Genomic DNA, 18141 nt, shown 5'->3' with positions numbered 1-18141 from the left:
GCCGTTTGTCTGAAAAGAATTTTGTGGGAAACCCACAAGGACAAACCTGTGCCGGTTGCTCTGGGGTAAAGTCGGGGTGCGGGGCCCAGAACCCAGAGCCCGTGGCCGCCTCGCTCCTTGTGATAACATGGGTTCATGAGGGGAGTCCCCCAAGTTCTCTAAGGGACAGATAGCACCTTTCAGAATTTTCCTAAATTAACAAATCAGGAGCTCTTCATCAACAAGATGGTGCTTTGTTTTATGGCAAAAGGTTTCTTGGAGCCCTTCTCCGTCGCTCACTGGAAGAAGCAGGGGTGGGCATTACACAAGTTACGCGGCAAGTCCGCTGGGGATCTGGGGGAGCATTGCCTCTCCCGAATGTTGCCTGCCAAATGCACCCTTGGGCGTTTCAGATTGACCAACTAAAGCATCGGTTGAATAAGATGGAGGAGGAGTGCAAGCTGGAGAGGAACCAGTCTCTGAAACTCAAGAATGACATTGAGAATCGTCCCAAGAGGGAGCAAGTTCTGGAGCTGGAGCGGGAGAATGAGATGCTAAAGACCAAAATCCAGGAGCTGCAGTCCATCATCCAGGTGCGGGTCGGGGCAGGGCAGTGGATGGAAGGGGCAGACCCCGGCCTGGGCGTGCGTCCCCCCTTGCTGACCGCGGGGCCCCAGGTAATCCACGTCATCCCTGGGTGTCCTTCGTGTCCACACTCGGTAAGTTGGGGCCGCCACACTACCCACTCATCAGAGACACGACATTATGTAAGATGACACTTGTGATCTCACGGAGTCCCTGCCCCAGGCTCTGTGAGACAGGGACGGCTGGGAAACTGATTTCCCCTTAAAGATCCCAAGAAATGCACCTCTCAGCTCCGCGTCATTTGTTAAAACGTCAAGTGCCTCCCCACATTTCTCATCACAGACTCATTTTCGGGTATGAAGGAGGAAGTAGCTGAGAAGTAACATCCCCCAAAGGGAAAGAAAGAAGGCTTCCCCTCCCCTTCCTCCAGAATTATAGAATTATCCCCCCAGGATTGGCTGCCTGGTGTTTAAGGCGAGGATTTGGAGCAGAGAATGAACCCCGGTTAATTGAAGCAGATTAATTGATATTTCCGGGGATGCATCTGGACAGCAGAGCAGTCCTCTCTTTGTTGGCACCTATGAAGTGTTTGGAGGAGCAGGAACTGCTTTTCTCGGCTCTGATAAGAGCTAGAGCAGAACAATAGGCATTGGGATGTTCCTGAGCAGAAGCGGGTTTTATGCTTCTTTCCAGGTGATAAAATTCTTAAATAATAAGCTGCTTAAGGACCCCAGGAGGCAGCGACTCTTTCTCTGCTTCCCTAGCACAAAACCTGCTCTCCCAGCGTCTGTCGCTGGCTCTATTGTCCCCCCCCCAACCCCCCCCCCGGCCTCCCGGGTCCCCCTGGCTCCCCGCCCCGCCCCCAGCATGGTCAAACCTTCCCACCCACCCGCCCAGGCCGGGAAGCGCAGCCTGCCGGACTCGGACAAGGCCATCTTGGACATCCTGGAGCATGACCGCAAGGAGGCTCTGGAGGACCGGCAGGAGCTCGTCAACAAGATCTACAACCTGCAGGAGGAGGTCCGCCAGGCAGAGGAGCTACGGGACAAGGTGGGAGCCCCCGGGTGAGGGGCAGCATCCTGCGCCCCCCACCCCTGGCCAGTATACCAACGTGCATTTGCAAGAGCTCCACGACCCCCACTGTCTTCTGGGGACTAGGTTTCAGTGCCGGCATGAGCCCCTCGCTGTGATTTGTGAATTACTGTACCACCCCAGCACCTGCCTTGCCCCTCCTGACCACAGCCCACGTGAGGGCACACAGTGCCTGTCCCCCCTCCACATTCCCTTGCACACAGTAGGTATGAAGCAAATCTCAGCTAACTGACTGCCCTACAGCTGCGGCCTGCTCTCCAGAGAGCTGACCCTTGGGGAGGGGCGGGCCGGCAGGGAGGCTCGGCTGGGAACCCCTGGCCCGGGCGCTGATCTCTCCCCGTTGCCGCAGTACCTGGAGGAGAAGGAGGACCTGGAGCTTAAATGCTCAACGCTGGGCAAGGACTGTGAGATGTACAAGCACCGCATGAATACGGTCATGCTGCAGCTGGAGGAGGTGGAGCGCGAGCGGGACCAGGTACGGGCAGGCACCCGGATACCGTCGGGGCCTGAGCCGGGCTCCAGCAGCTCCTACGACGGCGCGTGGTCCCCAGAGTCAGACAGCCACGTGCGGGCTTGGTCGCTCATCAGGTGCGCGGCTGCGGGCCAGCTCCGCCCCGTGGACGCCTCCGTGTGCTCGTCCGTAACATGGGAGTAATAAGACAGCACCGCTGGCTAGGGGCGGGGTGCGGGCTCCGTGAGATACTGCCCCGGGGCTCTCAGCACAGAGCCCGGCTCCAGCCAGGGCAGGACACATGGCAGCTGTGATGCGGACTGCTGGGGAAGGGAGCGATTTAAACACCCAAGAGCTGGGGTTAAGAAAAGAGCCCCGGGGTTGGGAAGCAGGTGTCCAGACAGAGAGCACGTCCCGGGTCTGATTTGGTTGGGTCGGGGTGAAGAACCAAAGTGGCCTTGTCCTCCCCGCGCCCCCCGCCCCTCACCCCCGGCAGGCCTTCCATTCCCGGGATGAAGCGCAGACCCAGTACTCACAGTGCTTAATCGAAAAGGACAAGTACAGGAAGCAGATCCGAGAGCTGGAGGAGAAGAACGACGAGATGAGGATTGAGATGGTCCGGCGGGAGGCCTGCATCGTCAACCTGGAGAGCAAGCTCCGGCGTCTCTCCAAGGACAGCAGCAGCCTGGACCAGGTGGGGCTGGGTGGGGCTGGGTCGGGCCGGGCTGGACGGGGCCCCGAGCGCCTGCCGCCAGGTGCCTCCCCACACCGCGGCCCCACCCAGAATAACCCATGTCCTTGACCCTCCTGCAGTGCACACCACTCAGTACAGACTGTGAATTTTGAGCTTGGAAAATGCAGGGTAAAAGCCTGTCATGGCCACTTGCTAGACAAGTGACTTCACCGGGTAGCCCCAGCTCCTTCTCAGTTGACTGCAGCTGCCCGCTCGCCTCCCGTTGCCACCGCCATGTGGACGGTCACTGGGCGTCGATGCCCTGCGCCCACTGAAGGCCCTGGTGCCTGTGAAGACACTGTCCTTTACGGACGGTACGATGCTCGGAGTTCATGTCACTGCAGGGCCCCAGGGGCTCAGGGATGAGTGGACGCTGCCATCGAACAGACCATTATGGTCCTCGTGTACCAAGGAAGGAGCCTGGACCCTTGCAGCTGGGGGCACCCCTGGTCAGTGGCCTGGGGAACCTGGGGCGAGACCCTCAGAGGACCCAAATCTAGCGCCTGGGGTCAATCCAGGAGCGTGATGTTTCGATACAATGTTGTGAATCACAAGCAGTTCTGGGCGGTTCTGCTGTCCGTACGGTGGGAGGCGGGGACGGGCAGGTGACCGGATGGGCAGGTGACGCACTGGGAGGCGCGGCAGGAGGTAACAGAGTCGGCTTGTGGGCTGAGGCCCTTCGTTGTTCTTCTGGGACCTTGACGCGTTTTGTGCAGGGAAGTAAGGCAGAGAGCTTTGGGTTGGGGGGCAGCGGCAGGAAGGTTGTGTGGTTTTGGGGGCAACTGGAAGTTACCGACTGCCCCTGCAGCTGGGCCCTAGGCAGTGGCTAGAAAGCACCAGGACGAGGCCCGAGCTGCTCTGTTAGGTTCTGTGTTTGCAGCTCAGGCCCAGGGCTGCCCCTCGGGGTGTGAACGCAGCCCGTCAGACCCCAGGGGCCATCGCTTTACTGCTGCGAACACCACAAAGCGAGGGGAAGACGGGGACAGGAGGCTGGTGACGAGAAGCGAGTGGGACCAGAACGACGAGCCTGGGCATCCCGGGGGGGGATGCAGGGGTCAGGGAGATGCGTGGGCCGTCCTGAGTTCAAAGCTGGGGCCCCCGGGAAGGCCGGCCGCCGACGGGGGCCGCTCATCCCGCCGCATCACTGGCGCTGGCCTCTCTCCGCCCCAGAGTCTGCCCAGGAACCTGCCGGTGGCCATCTCTCAGAACTTCGGGGACGCCAGCCCCAGGACCAACGGGCAGGAAGCTGACGACTCGTCCACGTCGGAGGAGTCCCCGGAAGACAGCAGATACTTCCTGCCCTACCACCCCCCCAAGCGCAGGATGAATCTGAAGGGCATCCAGGTACTGGTGTGGACGGGCGGCCGCGGGCCCGCTGGTGGACGGGACTCGGCCTTGCCGGCCCTATCGATGGGAATCCTGCCAGCCCCAGCTTTCTCCCCGTTTGCTTTCACACATCCTCCCTCCGCCTAGCCCAAGTTAGAGAATGAAGTAAGCGGTATTTCAAAATTCGTTCATTTATTCAGCAAATAGGTATTGAGTGTCTGTCCCGTGTTTATTGACGTTAATGGCTTGGGAGAGGCCCGCTGGGGGCTGGGGTTACAACAGCAAACCTGTCCGCTCCTCTCAGTGTCCAGGGCCGTCCATGGCTCCCTCTTCAGGAGGAATGAGCGCGGGAGATCATCTCACGTGAGGGGGGCCGGGCAGCGCAGGGCGGGCCCCCCAGGAAGCACCAGCACCTCGTCCTTTCCGGAAAATTCCCCTGTTCTGCTGGGCCGCACGCCCGCACATGCACCTTCCCCGGCCGCCACTGTCGGCTCTGGTACCAGCTGAGCCCCGTGGTGCCACCTCCCGGGATGGGGGGGGCGGGGGGCACTGTGCCAGCCGATGCCATGCAGCCTGGGCTGCGGGCGTCACACGCCGTCGGGGCTCCCAGGGCCACACGGGCTTCCTCCGTTTATTCCCTCCCTCCGCTGCCACGTGTCTCGGGCCTTGTCTGACATCAGACCGTTGTTTTCCCCTCCGTCTTGCAGCTGCAGAGAGCCAAATCCCCCATCAGCCTGAAGCGAACCTCAGATTTCCAAGGTTGGTGCACGCCCAGACCCCGCTCCTGTCTGTCTGTCCGTCTTCCTCTCCCGGTCCTTTTTTCCCATTGTGGCAATCAATCCAGTGCGTTGAACCTGGGACAGGCCTGGGGGCCCGGGTGGAGGGGCGTCTGATAGTACTTAACACTCGTTGTCAGGGGACAGGGCAGGAGCTACGACGTAGAAACGTCCCGTCTGGGGCACACACACGCACACACACGCACACACGCACGCATGCAGCTCACACACACACTGAGGTCGGCCTGGGGCCCCAGATACCGCAGCCAGACTGGGCGCTTCTGCTCACGCCTTGTCGGCAGGAGGCGGGCTCGACCGTCCTTCCAGGCTCTCGGCCAGACGGTCTGGGTCCAGCTGTGAGCCCCTGCTTCTCCAAGACACAGCGTCTTCAGGACCTGTCGCTCGTCCTCACTGTGACTCTCAGGGGACAGTTGGCTGGTGAGGGTGTGCCCTAGGAAATCAAGCACGTACTGTGTGCCAGGTGCCCCTAGGCCCACAGGGACGCTCCGGAGCCCCATGTCAGAGTGAGGACGGAGAGAGTGGCTCTGGACACCAAGAAAGAGTGGATGGAGGAGGGCTGGAGAAAGATCCGTCAAGAAGGGACACAGTCTCTGGAAGGCCGCTCAGGACAGAACGGGGAGCAGGGGCAGCGTGGAGGAGACTGGCATGCTGCCCTTCTAGAGCTCAGGACAGGGAGTGCCGGGAGCGAGGCTGCAGGTCACGGGGCAGGAGCTCCGTGCTGACGATGCACCCCTCCCCGGTCCACGGGGGGGCAGGGGAAGGAGTCCAGAGCAGGACCTGGAGGAGCCCAGAGGTGGGGGTCCATCCACCCCTCTCATTGCCAGATCAAGTATCTCTAGAACCTTCTTTATCAGAAGGGAGGTGTAAAGGGCCTGAGGCCTGTGGGAGAAGTGTTTGCCCCAAGAAGAGGGACGGGGGAGCAGGATGGCAGAGCTTCTGGACGCTCCACAAGCCTTTGCCACTGGGTGGCGTGATGTGTGCAGGTCTCTGTTCACACACAAGATATGGGGGGCACAGGTGGGAGAGCCGCTCTCCTGCACAGCAAGGCAAGGGCTGAGGGGCTTACTGAGGAGGCGACAGACTCTGCCCCAACCGGCCCCTGTCTCCAGTCGGCCTGTCCAGTGGAGACAGCGGGATCCGTCTTGAGGATGGGGTCCCTGGGCAGGGACATCTCCACTCTGCAAGACGCACGCTCCCATCCCTGCTATTCCACAGAGCGCCAGGTGGGGCGCCCGCCTAAGTCCTCGGAGACACAGGACATCGTCCCGCCTCTACTGAGGTTGCCCTGGGCCTGGCCGCAGCAGGACGCGCTGGTGTGCAAGACCAGACTCCCTCCCGCGAGCCTACAGCTGGGGGAGTGAGAGGAGGGAGGAGGCCGCCCCCCACCCTCCCTAGGAGGACAGGCCACCCAGGCAGGACAGCCCCCGGGCGCGCGGTGCCCGCGGGGGCTCTCAGTCCCCTCTTCCCTGCCTTTCCCCTTTGCCTCCTATCTCCGCGAGTACAGGGCGAGGCCATGAAGAAGAAGGCATGGACGCCAGCCCCAGCTCCTCCAGATCCCTGCCCATCACCAACTCCTTCTCCAAGATGGTAAGCGGGGTCCCCAGCACGCCCCCTTCCGGCTCAGAACCCGCCTGCAGCCCCCTGCCCCTGCAGGCCCGCCCCTTGCTTTGCACTCTGCGCAGGCCTGTGAGCAGCATCACTCTGGGGGGCTTGCAGCCCAGACCCTCCTTATGTTTATTTAAAGATGTTTCCGCCGGCTCACCGCATATTTACGCCTTCTCGCAGCCTCCTTTCCCAATTTAACACTCGGTGGGAGGAAGAGATGGGCCCCTGAGGAGCCATAGGGAACCACACAGGCAGCGCTGAAAATTCTACCCTGACTTCAGGCCCTGCGCCTCCCCTCCCCGGCCCCAGCCCGCCCCCTCCCCTGCAGGGCCCCAGCCCCTGGATCCAGTGTCCCTCCCCTCAGTCAGGCAGCAGAAGGCGTGGGATTAGAGATTCTAACCCCGGAGGCGAAGCCCTGGGAAGCTTGTCAATTCGGCTTCTAAAATCAGGCCCTGGGGGATGCGGAGGTTTGATAAGGAATGGCTCCTGTCTGCTTGCAGCTCTGGGGGGCGCAACCCAAGGCTCTTATTTAAGGCAGCCCTTGCCAGGAGCCAGCAGGCCTCCTTTCAAAGGGTCGTCCTCCAGCAGCCGTGCGGCCTGGGGGGCATCCGTCACCACGGCCACCACCACCAGGCCCCCTGGGTCTTCCTCTCATCCAGAGTAGGTGCCCAAGGCCGGCGCAGCCGGGAGGCCATGGAGCTCAGCCTGTGCAGGGTACAAGGCACCACCCTGCACCCCCCCATCTCCCCCAGCCTCCGTGGACTCCCGCCTGCGTCCTCCCTGCACCCACCCAAGGCAGGCAGATGTGCAAGCAGATGTGCGCCAAGCTCAGCGCTCAGCGGCCGCCCTAAGCCGCCCCAGGCTGAGCGCAAGCCTTCTCTGGCCAAGGTCGCTGCTGAGAACCAGCTTTCCCTGGCCGCCTCGGGGGCGGGGACGCATCGGCGTTAAATTTAGCCCCCATGTCTGTAATCGTTACGCCCACGGAGGCACGGGCATGTAAATACCCGTCTCCCCATAGCGCATCTGTGTCATCTGTCTGTGTTTCAAAGCAACCCCACCGAAGCCGCTCCAGCATCATGTCCATCACGGCCGAGCCCCCCGGAAACGACTCTATTCTCAGGCGCTACAAGGAAGACGCACCTCACCGCAGGTGGGTGGCCGGGGGAGGCAGGATGCTGCCCACTTTACCGATGAGGCTGAGGCTCAGAGAAGGCGTGTGGCTCGCTACCAAATGCCAACGCCTCCGTCGGTTTGCCCCCCCGCTGCCCGGAAATCAGTTTTTTTCTACCCAAGAGTGGTAGACCCCAGGAAGAGCCTCCCCATTCCTGCTTCCCCTCCCCCGTCCTCACCTCTGGGAAACCATCCGCATCTCCAACTGGGAAAGCCACAAGTGGAGGAATTCCCTGGGCATTCAGATGCTACTGAATTCTGCTGGACGTCGGGCGTCTCACCCTCGGTGTAAGGGATCCCTGGGGAGCTTCCAGAAGGGCTGGTGGCACCGAGTGGCCTACGGGGTGGGATCCACATCTCCGACCTGCCCACGGCCTGGTGTGGGCCTTGTTGCTCTACAGCAAGAACCGCTCATGGGGAGCTTGGAACTTGGGGAGCACGTCCCATCCTGTGTGAAGGGCATGCTCAGCTGTGTAGGCCCATCCCACGAGGTGGCCTGAGCTCAAGTGGATGCTCAGTCCTCTGTGTCAGGAAGAGAGTGAGTGGGAAGTAGCCAGTGGGGCTGTCGGGGACGCGGCTGACCCCGGCCCTTCATGAGCCTCCTCACACCGGCCACCTGGGACACCCTGTCCTCCAGCGGAGCGCCCAGCTTTGTCCAGCCCTCCATCCACCTTCCCCCCGCCCATGCTGCCCTCTGCAAGCCAAGGCCTCTCGGAGAGCCGGAATGTTCCAGAATCTTGCCCCACTCTCAACCACTACACACGGCCTGGAGAGCTCCCAGGCTCACAGGCACTCCCCCATCCCCCCCTTTTGTCTTGCAGCACAGTCGAGGAAGACAATGACAGTGGCGGGTTCGATGTCTTGGACTTTGACGGTAGGTACCCGGTGGATCGCAGAGGCATACCGCTGTGGTGGCCAGCTGCCATCTGGCGGGAGCATGGCCACGTCACCCGCCCCTGACCCTCCAGCTCAGGGCAGAGCCCTGCGCCTCCCAGGTCCTCAGGAAACGCATGCGGTGTGGATGTCGAGAGGGCAGAAAGAATCCGTCCCCCCCGAGACTGGAGGTGTGGGGCAGACGAGCCCTGGGGAGACCGAGGGTAGGCAGCCGTCCTACACCAGGCCCACGGCAGAGCCGGTGTGATGGAGGGGATGTTCCCTGGGCCTAGAACGAGCCGTGCAGAGAGCCGGGAATGAGGGGAGCTGCAGCCCCTTACAGTCGGGGGGGGGGTCCGGTTCAGCCCAACGCACATGGAGCCCCCACACCTCACCACGCCCGGGGCACAGGACACAAAGACTCACATCCCCGGGTCCTTGCACTGGCCAACACCCGGGTGGTAGAGCTGTGATGTACCAACCCCGAGCACCTGCCTGCGTGGGCAGAAGACAGAGGGGCAGGAAGGGTTCAGAGGCCTCCTGGAGATGACCCCGTGCCTCCGGCAGCCCCTGCTCATTCTCAGCTGGAAGCACGGGGGCTGGCCCAGACTCCCCCAGGTGGGGCCTGCCAGCCCTCTCATTCCCGGGCTTCCCCCAACCCTGCCTGCACCCTCAGCAGCTCAGGCTGCCGGCAGATAAGATGAAGGATTAGCAGCTCTCCCTAATTGGGGACCATCAGGAGCTATCAAGTGTTAAAGAGAGGTTAGCACCTAATAGAGGCTGGGTAATGAGAAGAATTGAAGGAGTTTGGGAAAGGAGAGAGCTCAAAAGAGAATTCTGGGCAGCCATCCAAGGCATTCTGCAGCGTCAGGACAAATTCCCGGTGCAGAGAAGCCTTGTTATCAGCCCAGAGCCGGGTTTGCACATCCTCCATCCCAGCGCCTGGGCTGTGGGGAGTGGGGGTCTTCCCCCCAAGTCCTCGGGGTCCCGCTGAGTTGGGAAGAGGGGGCTTCGGCCCTCGGTGTAGGCTCTGCCCTTCGTGCCCTGCCCCAGCCCACAGGCCTAGAAGTGGCAGATGGTAAGACCTAAGGTGGTCCCGAGATGAAAACATGGACCCCAATTCAAAAGCGGAATGGGTGCGAGCTGGTGCAGACCCCTTTCCCAGGCACAGAAACAGGAGTCTTAAAAAGCAGGTAGCTGGTGAGGCTTCCCATAAGCAGGGACTCAGAGGCAGGGGCGTGGCTCTCCGGAAGAAGATTCATTCAGTGCAGCACCGGCTGCAGGCCTCCTGGCCCGGGGCCCAGCGGGAGAATTTCCTGGGAGGCAGGCGGGGAGGAGTAGGGGCCGCCCTCCCTGCCCTGCGGGTCCTCATGTGCGCTGGCCCCTTTGCAGACGACAGTCACGATCGCTGCTCCTTCGGACCCCCGTCCGTCCACTCCTCCTCCTCCTCCCACCAGTCCGAGGGTCTGGATGCCTATGACCTGGAGCAAGTCAACCTCATGTTTAGAAAGTTCTCTCTAGAAAGGTACTGTGGTCGCGGGAGTGGGGAGCCAGTGCTGGGGGCGGGGATGGCAGGGTAAAGGCCAGTCACCCCCAAGATTGCCCAAAAACCATCCACCTCCCCTGGATTCTAGAATCAGAGTCCAGAAACCATAGTGTCCCAGAGCCAGAGAGCACCACCCATCCCCGCCCCCAGCCCCCGACCAGGCCCGGAGAGGGAGGGGCTTGTCCAGGGCCACCCAGAGAGGCAAGGGGGCAGTCCTCCATGTGCGACGGGCCCCCGCCCCACCTGAGACTTGCTGCCGGGCTGGAAAGCCAGGTGGGAAGGGGGAGGACCCTGCCCTCAGAGGCCTGCCCCATGGCGTGTCCTAATCACAGCTGCCTAACCACTGTTTCCTTCCCTGACCCAGGCCCTTCCGGCCGTCTGTCACGTCCGTGGGGCACGTGCGAGGTCCCGGGCCCTCTGTGCAGCACACCACGCTGAACGGCGACAGCCTCATCTCACAGCTCACCCTGCTCGGGGGCAACGCGCGAGGGAGCTTCGTCCACACGGTCAAGCCAGGCTCCCTGGCCGAGAAGGCCGGCCTCCGCGAGGGCCACCAGCTGCTGCTGGTGAGGGGCTGGGGGGGGCCGGGGGGGTGGGCACACACCCGTGCACGCACACCAGCGCACGGGGAGGCAAATGAGTTTCAGTGGGATGCTTCCTTGGCTCTCGGCGACATCGAGCTGGTCGCTGTCTGGGGAGAGGAGTTTTTGTTCCCCGGCGGGGCGGCCCTCATCCCGTGGAGCCGAGGAGAACAGCGTGTCTCTGATATCTAGCTGGAGGGCTGCATCAGAGGCGAGCGGCAGAGCGTCCCGTTGGACACGTGCACAAAGGAGGAGGTGCACTGGACCATCCAGAGATGCAGCGGCCCCGTCACACTGCACTACAAGGTCAACCAGGAAGGTAAAGCCGCCACGCTCACCCGCACTCGGCCACGGCCAGCAGGACGGCCCATGGCGGGGAGGGGGGGCCCTGGACAGGGCTGGGGTCGCGGCTCCTCTGTCTGGGCGGTGAGCACCAGGCTCTGTCTTCCGGTTCCCAAAGCCTACGCCTCCATTCTCACCTCCGGGGTTTTTTCCTGCATGATTATCTCTGCAGCTGGATCTTATTTTTAACTACTAGGGCTCATGAATGTTTCAACAGAGCATAAATAGCCACTTTCTCTCTAGCCGCTCCCCACTGGGGCCTGCTAGCCTGCACTCCTTCCCGGCAGCGCCCGGTCGGTGCAGAAGATGATTGCGATGCTCTGTCCCCACACACAGGGCGCAGCCGCCTCCTCCTCCTCCCCTCTTCCCACCTGGCTTTCCGGCCCAGCAGAAAGTCTGTGGGTGGCGCCCTGCCCACCGGCCGGCAGCGTCCCCAGAGTTGTAGCTGTGTGATCCAGAATTCAGGGCAGGAAATGTCCCTGCCTAGCAGGGTCCCGTCTGTAGGGCCGTTCTCTGAGGAGGCAGAGAGCTCAGAGAGTGATGGGGTTAACCCTGACCAGGGCAGTGGGAAGGACCCAACCAGGAATCCCCTGCTTCTCCGGGAACACTGATCAGACAGCCCTGCGGGTTCAAGGCTCCTCGGTGTGTGTGGCACGGACACGCTGGGCCTGGCTCTTAGGGCAGGTATAGCTTCCACCACGTTAGGCAACTGTGTGTGCGGGCTGGTGTGGGCCTTTCTATTATGGATTTATGTTACAGACATTCAGTTTGCTGGATTTATTGTATTCGCGGTTTATGCCCCGTTTCCTGCCAAAGGGATTTGTAAAAACTCACACTATAAAGGCCAGTGGCGTTAAATAAGGTTAAAAGAACACGCGCCGTGGTCCTACCGCTTGGGAAAACCTTTGGGCGGTGTCTAGAAAGCTACATGGATAGAAAATCAAGGACCTAGTGATTCTACTTCCGTGAGTAGAGCCAGGAGAAACGAGTGCGCGTGTCCACCAAAGACACGTATGAGACTGTCCACAGCAGAGTGACCCGTCACAGCCAAAGCCTGGGAACGGCTCAGATGTGCACACAGGAGAAGGGGTAAATGAACGCGTGGAGGGCGTGGAGATCGTAGCCGAGGTCCTAGACTTGTTGCAACTTGGCACAAAACTTAGCTGTGAGCTCCTGGGCAGCCAAGACAAAGAGGGAAACCCCGCGAGCTCTAAGAGGAACGTGCCACGCGGGCGCGTCTTTGCAGGCAGCGAGGAGGGAATTTGCGCCCGGAGGTTCTTGGCAGTTCCTTGACCTTCCCCCCTTGCGCAGGGTACCGGAAGCTGCTGAAGGACATGGAGGAGGGCCTGGTCACCTCGGGGGACTCCTTCTACATCCGGCTGAACCTGAACATCTCCAGCCAGCTGGACGCCTGCTCCCTGTCCCTGAAGTGTGATGACGTTGTGCATGTCCGCGACACCATGTACCAGGACAGGCATGAGTGGCTGTGCGCGCGGGTCGACCCTTTCACGGACCACGACCTGGACACGGGCACCATACCCAGCTACAGCCGGTGAGGCCGGAGCCGGTGCCGGGCGGGGGGGGGGGGGGCAGGGGGTGAGGGGACTGCTGCCTGCTGACCAGTGAGGCCCCCCCATTCCCTCGTCCCCCTGAAGCCTCCCCTGCCTGCCCCGGGACACTGCCCCCTTAAGTCCTGTGGCTTCACTCACGCCCGGGAAATCCCCCTCCGGTCGTGGCCAGGGAATGCCGGGCTCTCGGCTTTACGCCCCTTTGCTAGTCGTGGGTGGCGTAGCCGCAGGCCACCTGCCTGACATCCTTACATGATTGTGCAGCGGTGGCGCATCGGTCAGACGCGGCAGGTGTCTGTGAAGCACCTGTGGGCTCCGGCGGTCGCTCGGGCCAGCCCTGTGAGGTCGGCATCGGCAGACCCCACCTCCAAGGCTCGGAGGAGTGGCTTAGCCTCAGTCAGCACTGGCGTGGGACTCAAGCCGAGCTGCCCGGGAGCCGTGTCCTCCCTGGGGTGCCCCCGGGTCCCAGAGCTCCCCCTGCACAGGGGCAGGCCCGGCCCTGAGGTTCTGCCCTCCCCTCCCGTCTCCCCCAGAGCCCAGCAGCTCCTCCTGGTCAAGCTGCAGCGTCTAATGCACAGGGGCAGCCGAGAGGAGGCAGACACCAGCCACCACACCCTGCGGGCACTCCGGGTAGGTCCCCCAGTGGGTTACGGGGACTTGGTTCCTCAGGGATGGGACAGCCCCTCCAGGAAGAGCCCTGCCCTCGGGGACCGGCCCCTCGCAGGGAGGCAGCCCTTCCCCTGCATCTCTGGTCTCTGCTAGGACAAGCCTCGGGGCTCCCCTTGCCCTCCAAGCTTGCTCCCCTTCTGGAATGCCTTGGTTCCACGACTGGCACTCCTCCCCTGTGCACCGAGGGGGCTTGAGGACGCGTCCCTGGTTCTCGGCGGCCTCCGTGGGCTCTCGTGTCCTGCCAAGCCCAGCGCGTCTGACTGACTGATAACTGATTTCAGAACACCCTGCAGCCCGAAGAGCCGCTTTCCACCAGTGACCCCCGGGTCAGTCCCCGCCTCTCTCGAGCAAGTTTCCTTTTTGGCCAACTCCTTCAGGTAAAGCACCCCAGAGCGCCTCCTGACTTTTCTTCGCAGTCACGTTTTGCTATGGCTTGCCCTCTCACTGCCGAGAAGACCTGATCAAAATAACCGTGCTTTGTGTTTGTACCCCACTTGCAACTTCTCAAGTGCCTCACATTTCCCATCCCAGTGTATCCTCACAGTGACAGGTCGGTAGACAGTCTCTGCACCTGTTGGAAACAACATCAATTTCATAAAAGATTAGAGGGACTTAAGGCTAAAAGAACTTAAATAACTTAACTATTCAAGTATTAACAGATCAGAAACAGTGTATCAGGAGAAGAAAACAAACATCGTAAGCGTCTAGGTCAGTTTCGTCCCTGGGATCATGCATGAAATTTATCTCTGAGCATCCTGGCAGCCAAGGAAAAAAGGGAAACACTACATATTCTTTAAATCTAATCTGACCACAGAAACATTTTAGTTCTTTGGGACCAGAAAAATTTTTCCCCTATACTTAACTCTGAAATGGATTTTTTTTTTTTTTTTTTGCATGAATCCTTTTACAAGGACATTGAATAGCACAGTAGGTGATATCTTCAGAAGGGATTTCACATAAATGCAGAAGCAGTGCTCGCTTGGGCAGCACATATACATAAATGCAGAAGCATTCTGTGCAGCCCTTTCTTCTGTTACGGGCTGACAAGAGCTAAGATGTGGCCCCGCGGGGACATTCCTGTGTTGATTCTGTGCTAATCAGGCCCCAGAGAAGCTGGTGTGTCACTCCACTGCTCCATCCTGATGTGGAAAGATAGGAAACCCAGAGAAATGGTTAACGATGTGACCCTGAAACCAGATAGATGCAGACAGGTACCAGAAAGATACTTAGGGAGGTGGAAGGAGCCCTCGTGAGTCTGAGCTACTCCTGAAGGCAGGACCACGTGAGACCACATGGTCCTGCTCACGTCACTGCCCACATGTCATGCAGGAGTCATAAACCTTGGGCGTCTCTGGGTGGCTCACCCAAGGGCCAGTGAACAACAGGGCCTGACCGAGATCTCAGCTCCCTGGATTTTTCTTCCTGCAGCAGGAGGGTATGGAGAGATCAAAGTAGCCCAGGGAGTAGGTGGGAATTTAGATTCTGTGTCCACCATTGGGGCATTCCTCTCTACCCTCCAGGGCTCAATTCTGAATCGTACAAGGGAGCAGGCACCCCCAGAGCACTTGGGGATACTGAGGCAGGGGTTGTGAAGGGCAACATCATGGGAGATGGAGCCGTCCTGCTAACAGGGGCTCCCAGACAGGGACCTTCCAACCGCGGCTCCCCAGCAATGTGCATGGGATTGCCAGAGGGACTCCCCACACACCGCACCTGCATCCCACCCCTCGACAGGCTTCAAGCCTGGTTAGGGAGGAGAGAGAATCCGCCTTTGTTTGCTTACTTACCTGCTAATGACGTCCGAAACAGCTAAAGGACCCTCTCGGCCTGCTAGGTGTCTCCTGTTTTCATGGGGGAAAGTGACTGACGCCGGCCCCCAGGGGCAGAGCTGCGGTCTGAGCAGAGGTCTGCCCGTGCCCGGGTGGAGGCAGCTCGGTCTGGTTAGAAGCAAAGCCCCCCGCCCCCCCGCCCCTGTCCTCCAGTTTGTCAGCAGGTCTGAGAACAAGTACAAGAGAATGAACAGCAACGAGCGAGTCCGTATTGTCTCGGGGAGCCCACTGGGAAGCCTGGCCCGGACGTCCCTGGATGCTACCAAACTCTTGACTGAGAAGCAGGAAGGTATGGCACTGACCGCCTGGCCCCTCCCCACCTCCTGCTGGCCTGGGGGCTGCCGAGGGTCTGGGCATGTCATCCCGTGGGTCCCCACCAGGGGGGCTGGGACACCTACTCCCTCAAAAGAGGGTCCTGCCCTGGGAGGATCTGCCAGGGGACCCGTCTGGCCTTTGCTGGACGGCGCACACAGCCCACCGGCGGGGGGGGCGGGCGGGGGGGCGGCAGGAGGGGGGCCTCCCGCCAGGCTCACCCCTAACGAACACTCGCTGTAGCTGGTTGGAACCCAGATGCCCGTGTTAATTGGAGCTGTTTGCTGCAAAGTGTTCACTTATTGATTTCTCTCCCCACTGCGTGCTTCTGGCCGTTTATCAAGCGGCCAGGGGTCGCTGGCTACACAGGCCCCTGTGGAAGGCCCTGCTGACGGCGAGCCAGCCTTGCCGGCTGTCCTCGCAGGGCCAGGCTGGCCCGGGCACGGATGGCCAGAGGGCCTGGGCTCCTTTCCAGGCTGGCCCTCCGACGGCCAGGTCAGAGGACAAAGGAAAGGACAAGCCGCTGGGCTGTGGGGCGGCGGTTCCTGGAGCTGCTGGGGGCCGGCTCTGCGCTGCTTCCCGCACACCAGCCAGAGAGGCTTGAAAAGGCAGAAGGAAGGCCACGTCCCTCCCTGCCTCTGGCCCTGGTGGCTTCCCAGAGCTTCTGAAATAAGCCCCAAGCCCCTCTTGGCCGGCCCTGCCCACCCCTGCCCCCCCGTCCGCTCCTGCCGGCCCCTCACTCTCCTTCTGCCCACCCGCCTGCCCCTCTGCGCGGACCGCCCTTGCTCCACCAGCTCTCCTCGCCCGGCTTCTTCTCTGAGCACTGGCCCCAGTCCCTGACTGTCCTCAGAAAAGCCGTCCTTGCTCATCCCACTCCAGCCCCCTCCTGGAGAGCTCAGCACTCCTGCCACTACCACCTCCCTGAAAACAAGCACCAGGAGGCAGGGTCGTTGCCCCAGCTCCCAGAACAGGGCCCGGCCCGTGGGGCACCTCGTAAACACTCCTGGATGGCCAAGGGGCGTCCTGGTTCCTGCGGGCTCCATGGGGTCAACAAGGCTCCCAGGCCCTCCGTGCCCTGCACCCTGGCGGGCAGGCCAGGGTCTCAGCGCTGGCCCTTTCCTGTCCCCTCCCAGAGCTGGACCCCGAGAGTGAGCTCAGCAAGAACCTCAGCCTGATCCCCTACAGCCTGGTGCGTGCCTTCCACTGTGAGCGCCGCCGGCCCGTCCTCTTCACGCCCACCATGCTGGCCAAGGCGCTGGTCCAGAAGCTGCTCAACTCAGGGGGTGCGATGGAGTTCACCATGTGCAAGCCAGGTGAGTGCGCCCCACCAGCGGGGCGGGAGAGCGGACGGAAGGGCCACGCTCCCTCCTGGCCAGGTGTGCATGGGGAGGGGGCGTCGCGGTCCCTGGTGCCACGGCAGCCCTCTCAGAGTTCACCGTGGCCTTAGAGCAGGGAACGCTGGCCTCCCCTTCACCATTCACACTGAGGGTCCGGGACGAAGGGCACAGGGTCAGTTAGGAGACGTGACTTGGGGTGCCCACTCCGGGCCCTTAGGTAAGAGGCAAGCCACCCATCACTAGAGCCTCCATGTCCTCGATGTGGCCAGGGGACCATGGTCGTACACCCTGCAGACAGGGTGAGCCCCAATCCTGGCTGCAAACTAGAATCATCCTCAGCATCGTCTGCATTTAAATCATGGACGTCCAGGGCCGCCCATTCCAACCAAATGTCAGGTGCCCAGCCCAGGGGGAGGGGGGCAAGTTGTTATAACAAAATATACATGACGTAAAATTTACCACCTTAACCACTTCTAAGTGTCCAATTCAGGGGTATTAAGGACATGTATCTCCAGAACTTCTTCATCTTCCCAAACTGAAACTGTCCCCATTAAACACTCACTCCCCACCCCCAGCCCCTGGCGCCCACCATTTACTGTCTGTCTCTGTGGATCTGACTCCTCTGCGGGCCTCACATAAGGGGAGCCATCCAGTGTCTGTCCCTTGGCCTCTGGCTTCTGTCACTCAGCATCATGTCCTCGAGGTCCATCCCTGTGGTAGCAGGTTTCAGCACGTCCTTCCTTGTTAAGGCCGAGGGATATTCCACGGTGTGGATGGGCCACCTCGTGTCCATCCATCATCCACCAATGGACACATGGGGTGCTTCCGCCTCTCGGCTGCCGGGAATCATGCTGCCGTGAACGTGGGCAAACAAGCACCTCGTCAAGTCCGTGCTTCCAGTTTTTTCAGGGAGAGACCCAGCAGTGAGATTGCTGGCTCACGTGGTGATTTTAAAGTGCCGCACCCGTCTGCACAGCGGCCACACCACTCCGTCCGCCCCCCGAGCACACAGCGGCCACACCACTCCGTCTGCCCCCCGAGCGCACACAAGGTCCCGGTTTCTCCCCGACCTCACCAACACTGGTCGTTTGCCTTAACAGTAGTCATCCTAGTGGACGTGACGTGGAGGTGTCAAGGTTTTGAGTTCACCCTCTGAGGTGCAATTTACGTAGAGCAACACGCCCCCATTTCAAGTGTGCAGTTGAATGAGTTTGGGCAGGTGTCTGCACCCCGTGACCCCAGCCACGACCAAGAGACAGAACATTGCGTCCCCTCGGGCTCCCCTCCACCCCCTGCCCCAGGCACTATTGATCTGCTACCCATCACACATCGGTTTGCATTTTCTA

General features: G+C 61.1%; 1 protein-coding gene across 1 annotated transcript in view; it reads left to right on the top strand.

The window, feature by feature from the left end:
- CARD11 (caspase recruitment domain family member 11) overlaps positions 1-18141 on the top strand; it is a 56489-nt gene that overhangs the window by 29802 nt on the left and 8546 nt on the right. Inside the window, exons 6-22 of the mRNA XM_032394214.1 lie at positions 393-572; positions 1462-1614; positions 2006-2131; positions 2604-2801; positions 4011-4184; positions 4874-4925; positions 6468-6550; positions 7618-7718; positions 8560-8612; positions 10004-10136; positions 10522-10723; positions 10931-11057; positions 12392-12632; positions 13182-13278; positions 13599-13694; positions 15300-15435; positions 16592-16771. Coding sequence (XP_032250105.1) covers positions 393-572; positions 1462-1614; positions 2006-2131; positions 2604-2801; positions 4011-4184; positions 4874-4925; positions 6468-6550; positions 7618-7718; positions 8560-8612; positions 10004-10136; positions 10522-10723; positions 10931-11057; positions 12392-12632; positions 13182-13278; positions 13599-13694; positions 15300-15435; positions 16592-16771 — 2332 coding nt within the window. The remainder of the gene's footprint in view (positions 1-392; positions 573-1461; positions 1615-2005; positions 2132-2603; positions 2802-4010; positions 4185-4873; positions 4926-6467; positions 6551-7617; positions 7719-8559; positions 8613-10003; positions 10137-10521; positions 10724-10930; positions 11058-12391; positions 12633-13181; positions 13279-13598; positions 13695-15299; positions 15436-16591; positions 16772-18141) is intronic.

This window comes from Phoca vitulina, unplaced genomic scaffold (genome assembly GCF_004348235.1).
Source record: "Phoca vitulina isolate PV1807 unplaced genomic scaffold, GSC_HSeal_1.0 scaffold79, whole genome shotgun sequence".
NCBI classification, from domain to species: domain Eukaryota; kingdom Metazoa; phylum Chordata; class Mammalia; order Carnivora; family Phocidae; genus Phoca; species Phoca vitulina.
The sequence above is the reverse complement of the archived record's forward strand: the minus strand, read 5'-3'. Positions and strand labels throughout refer to the sequence as shown.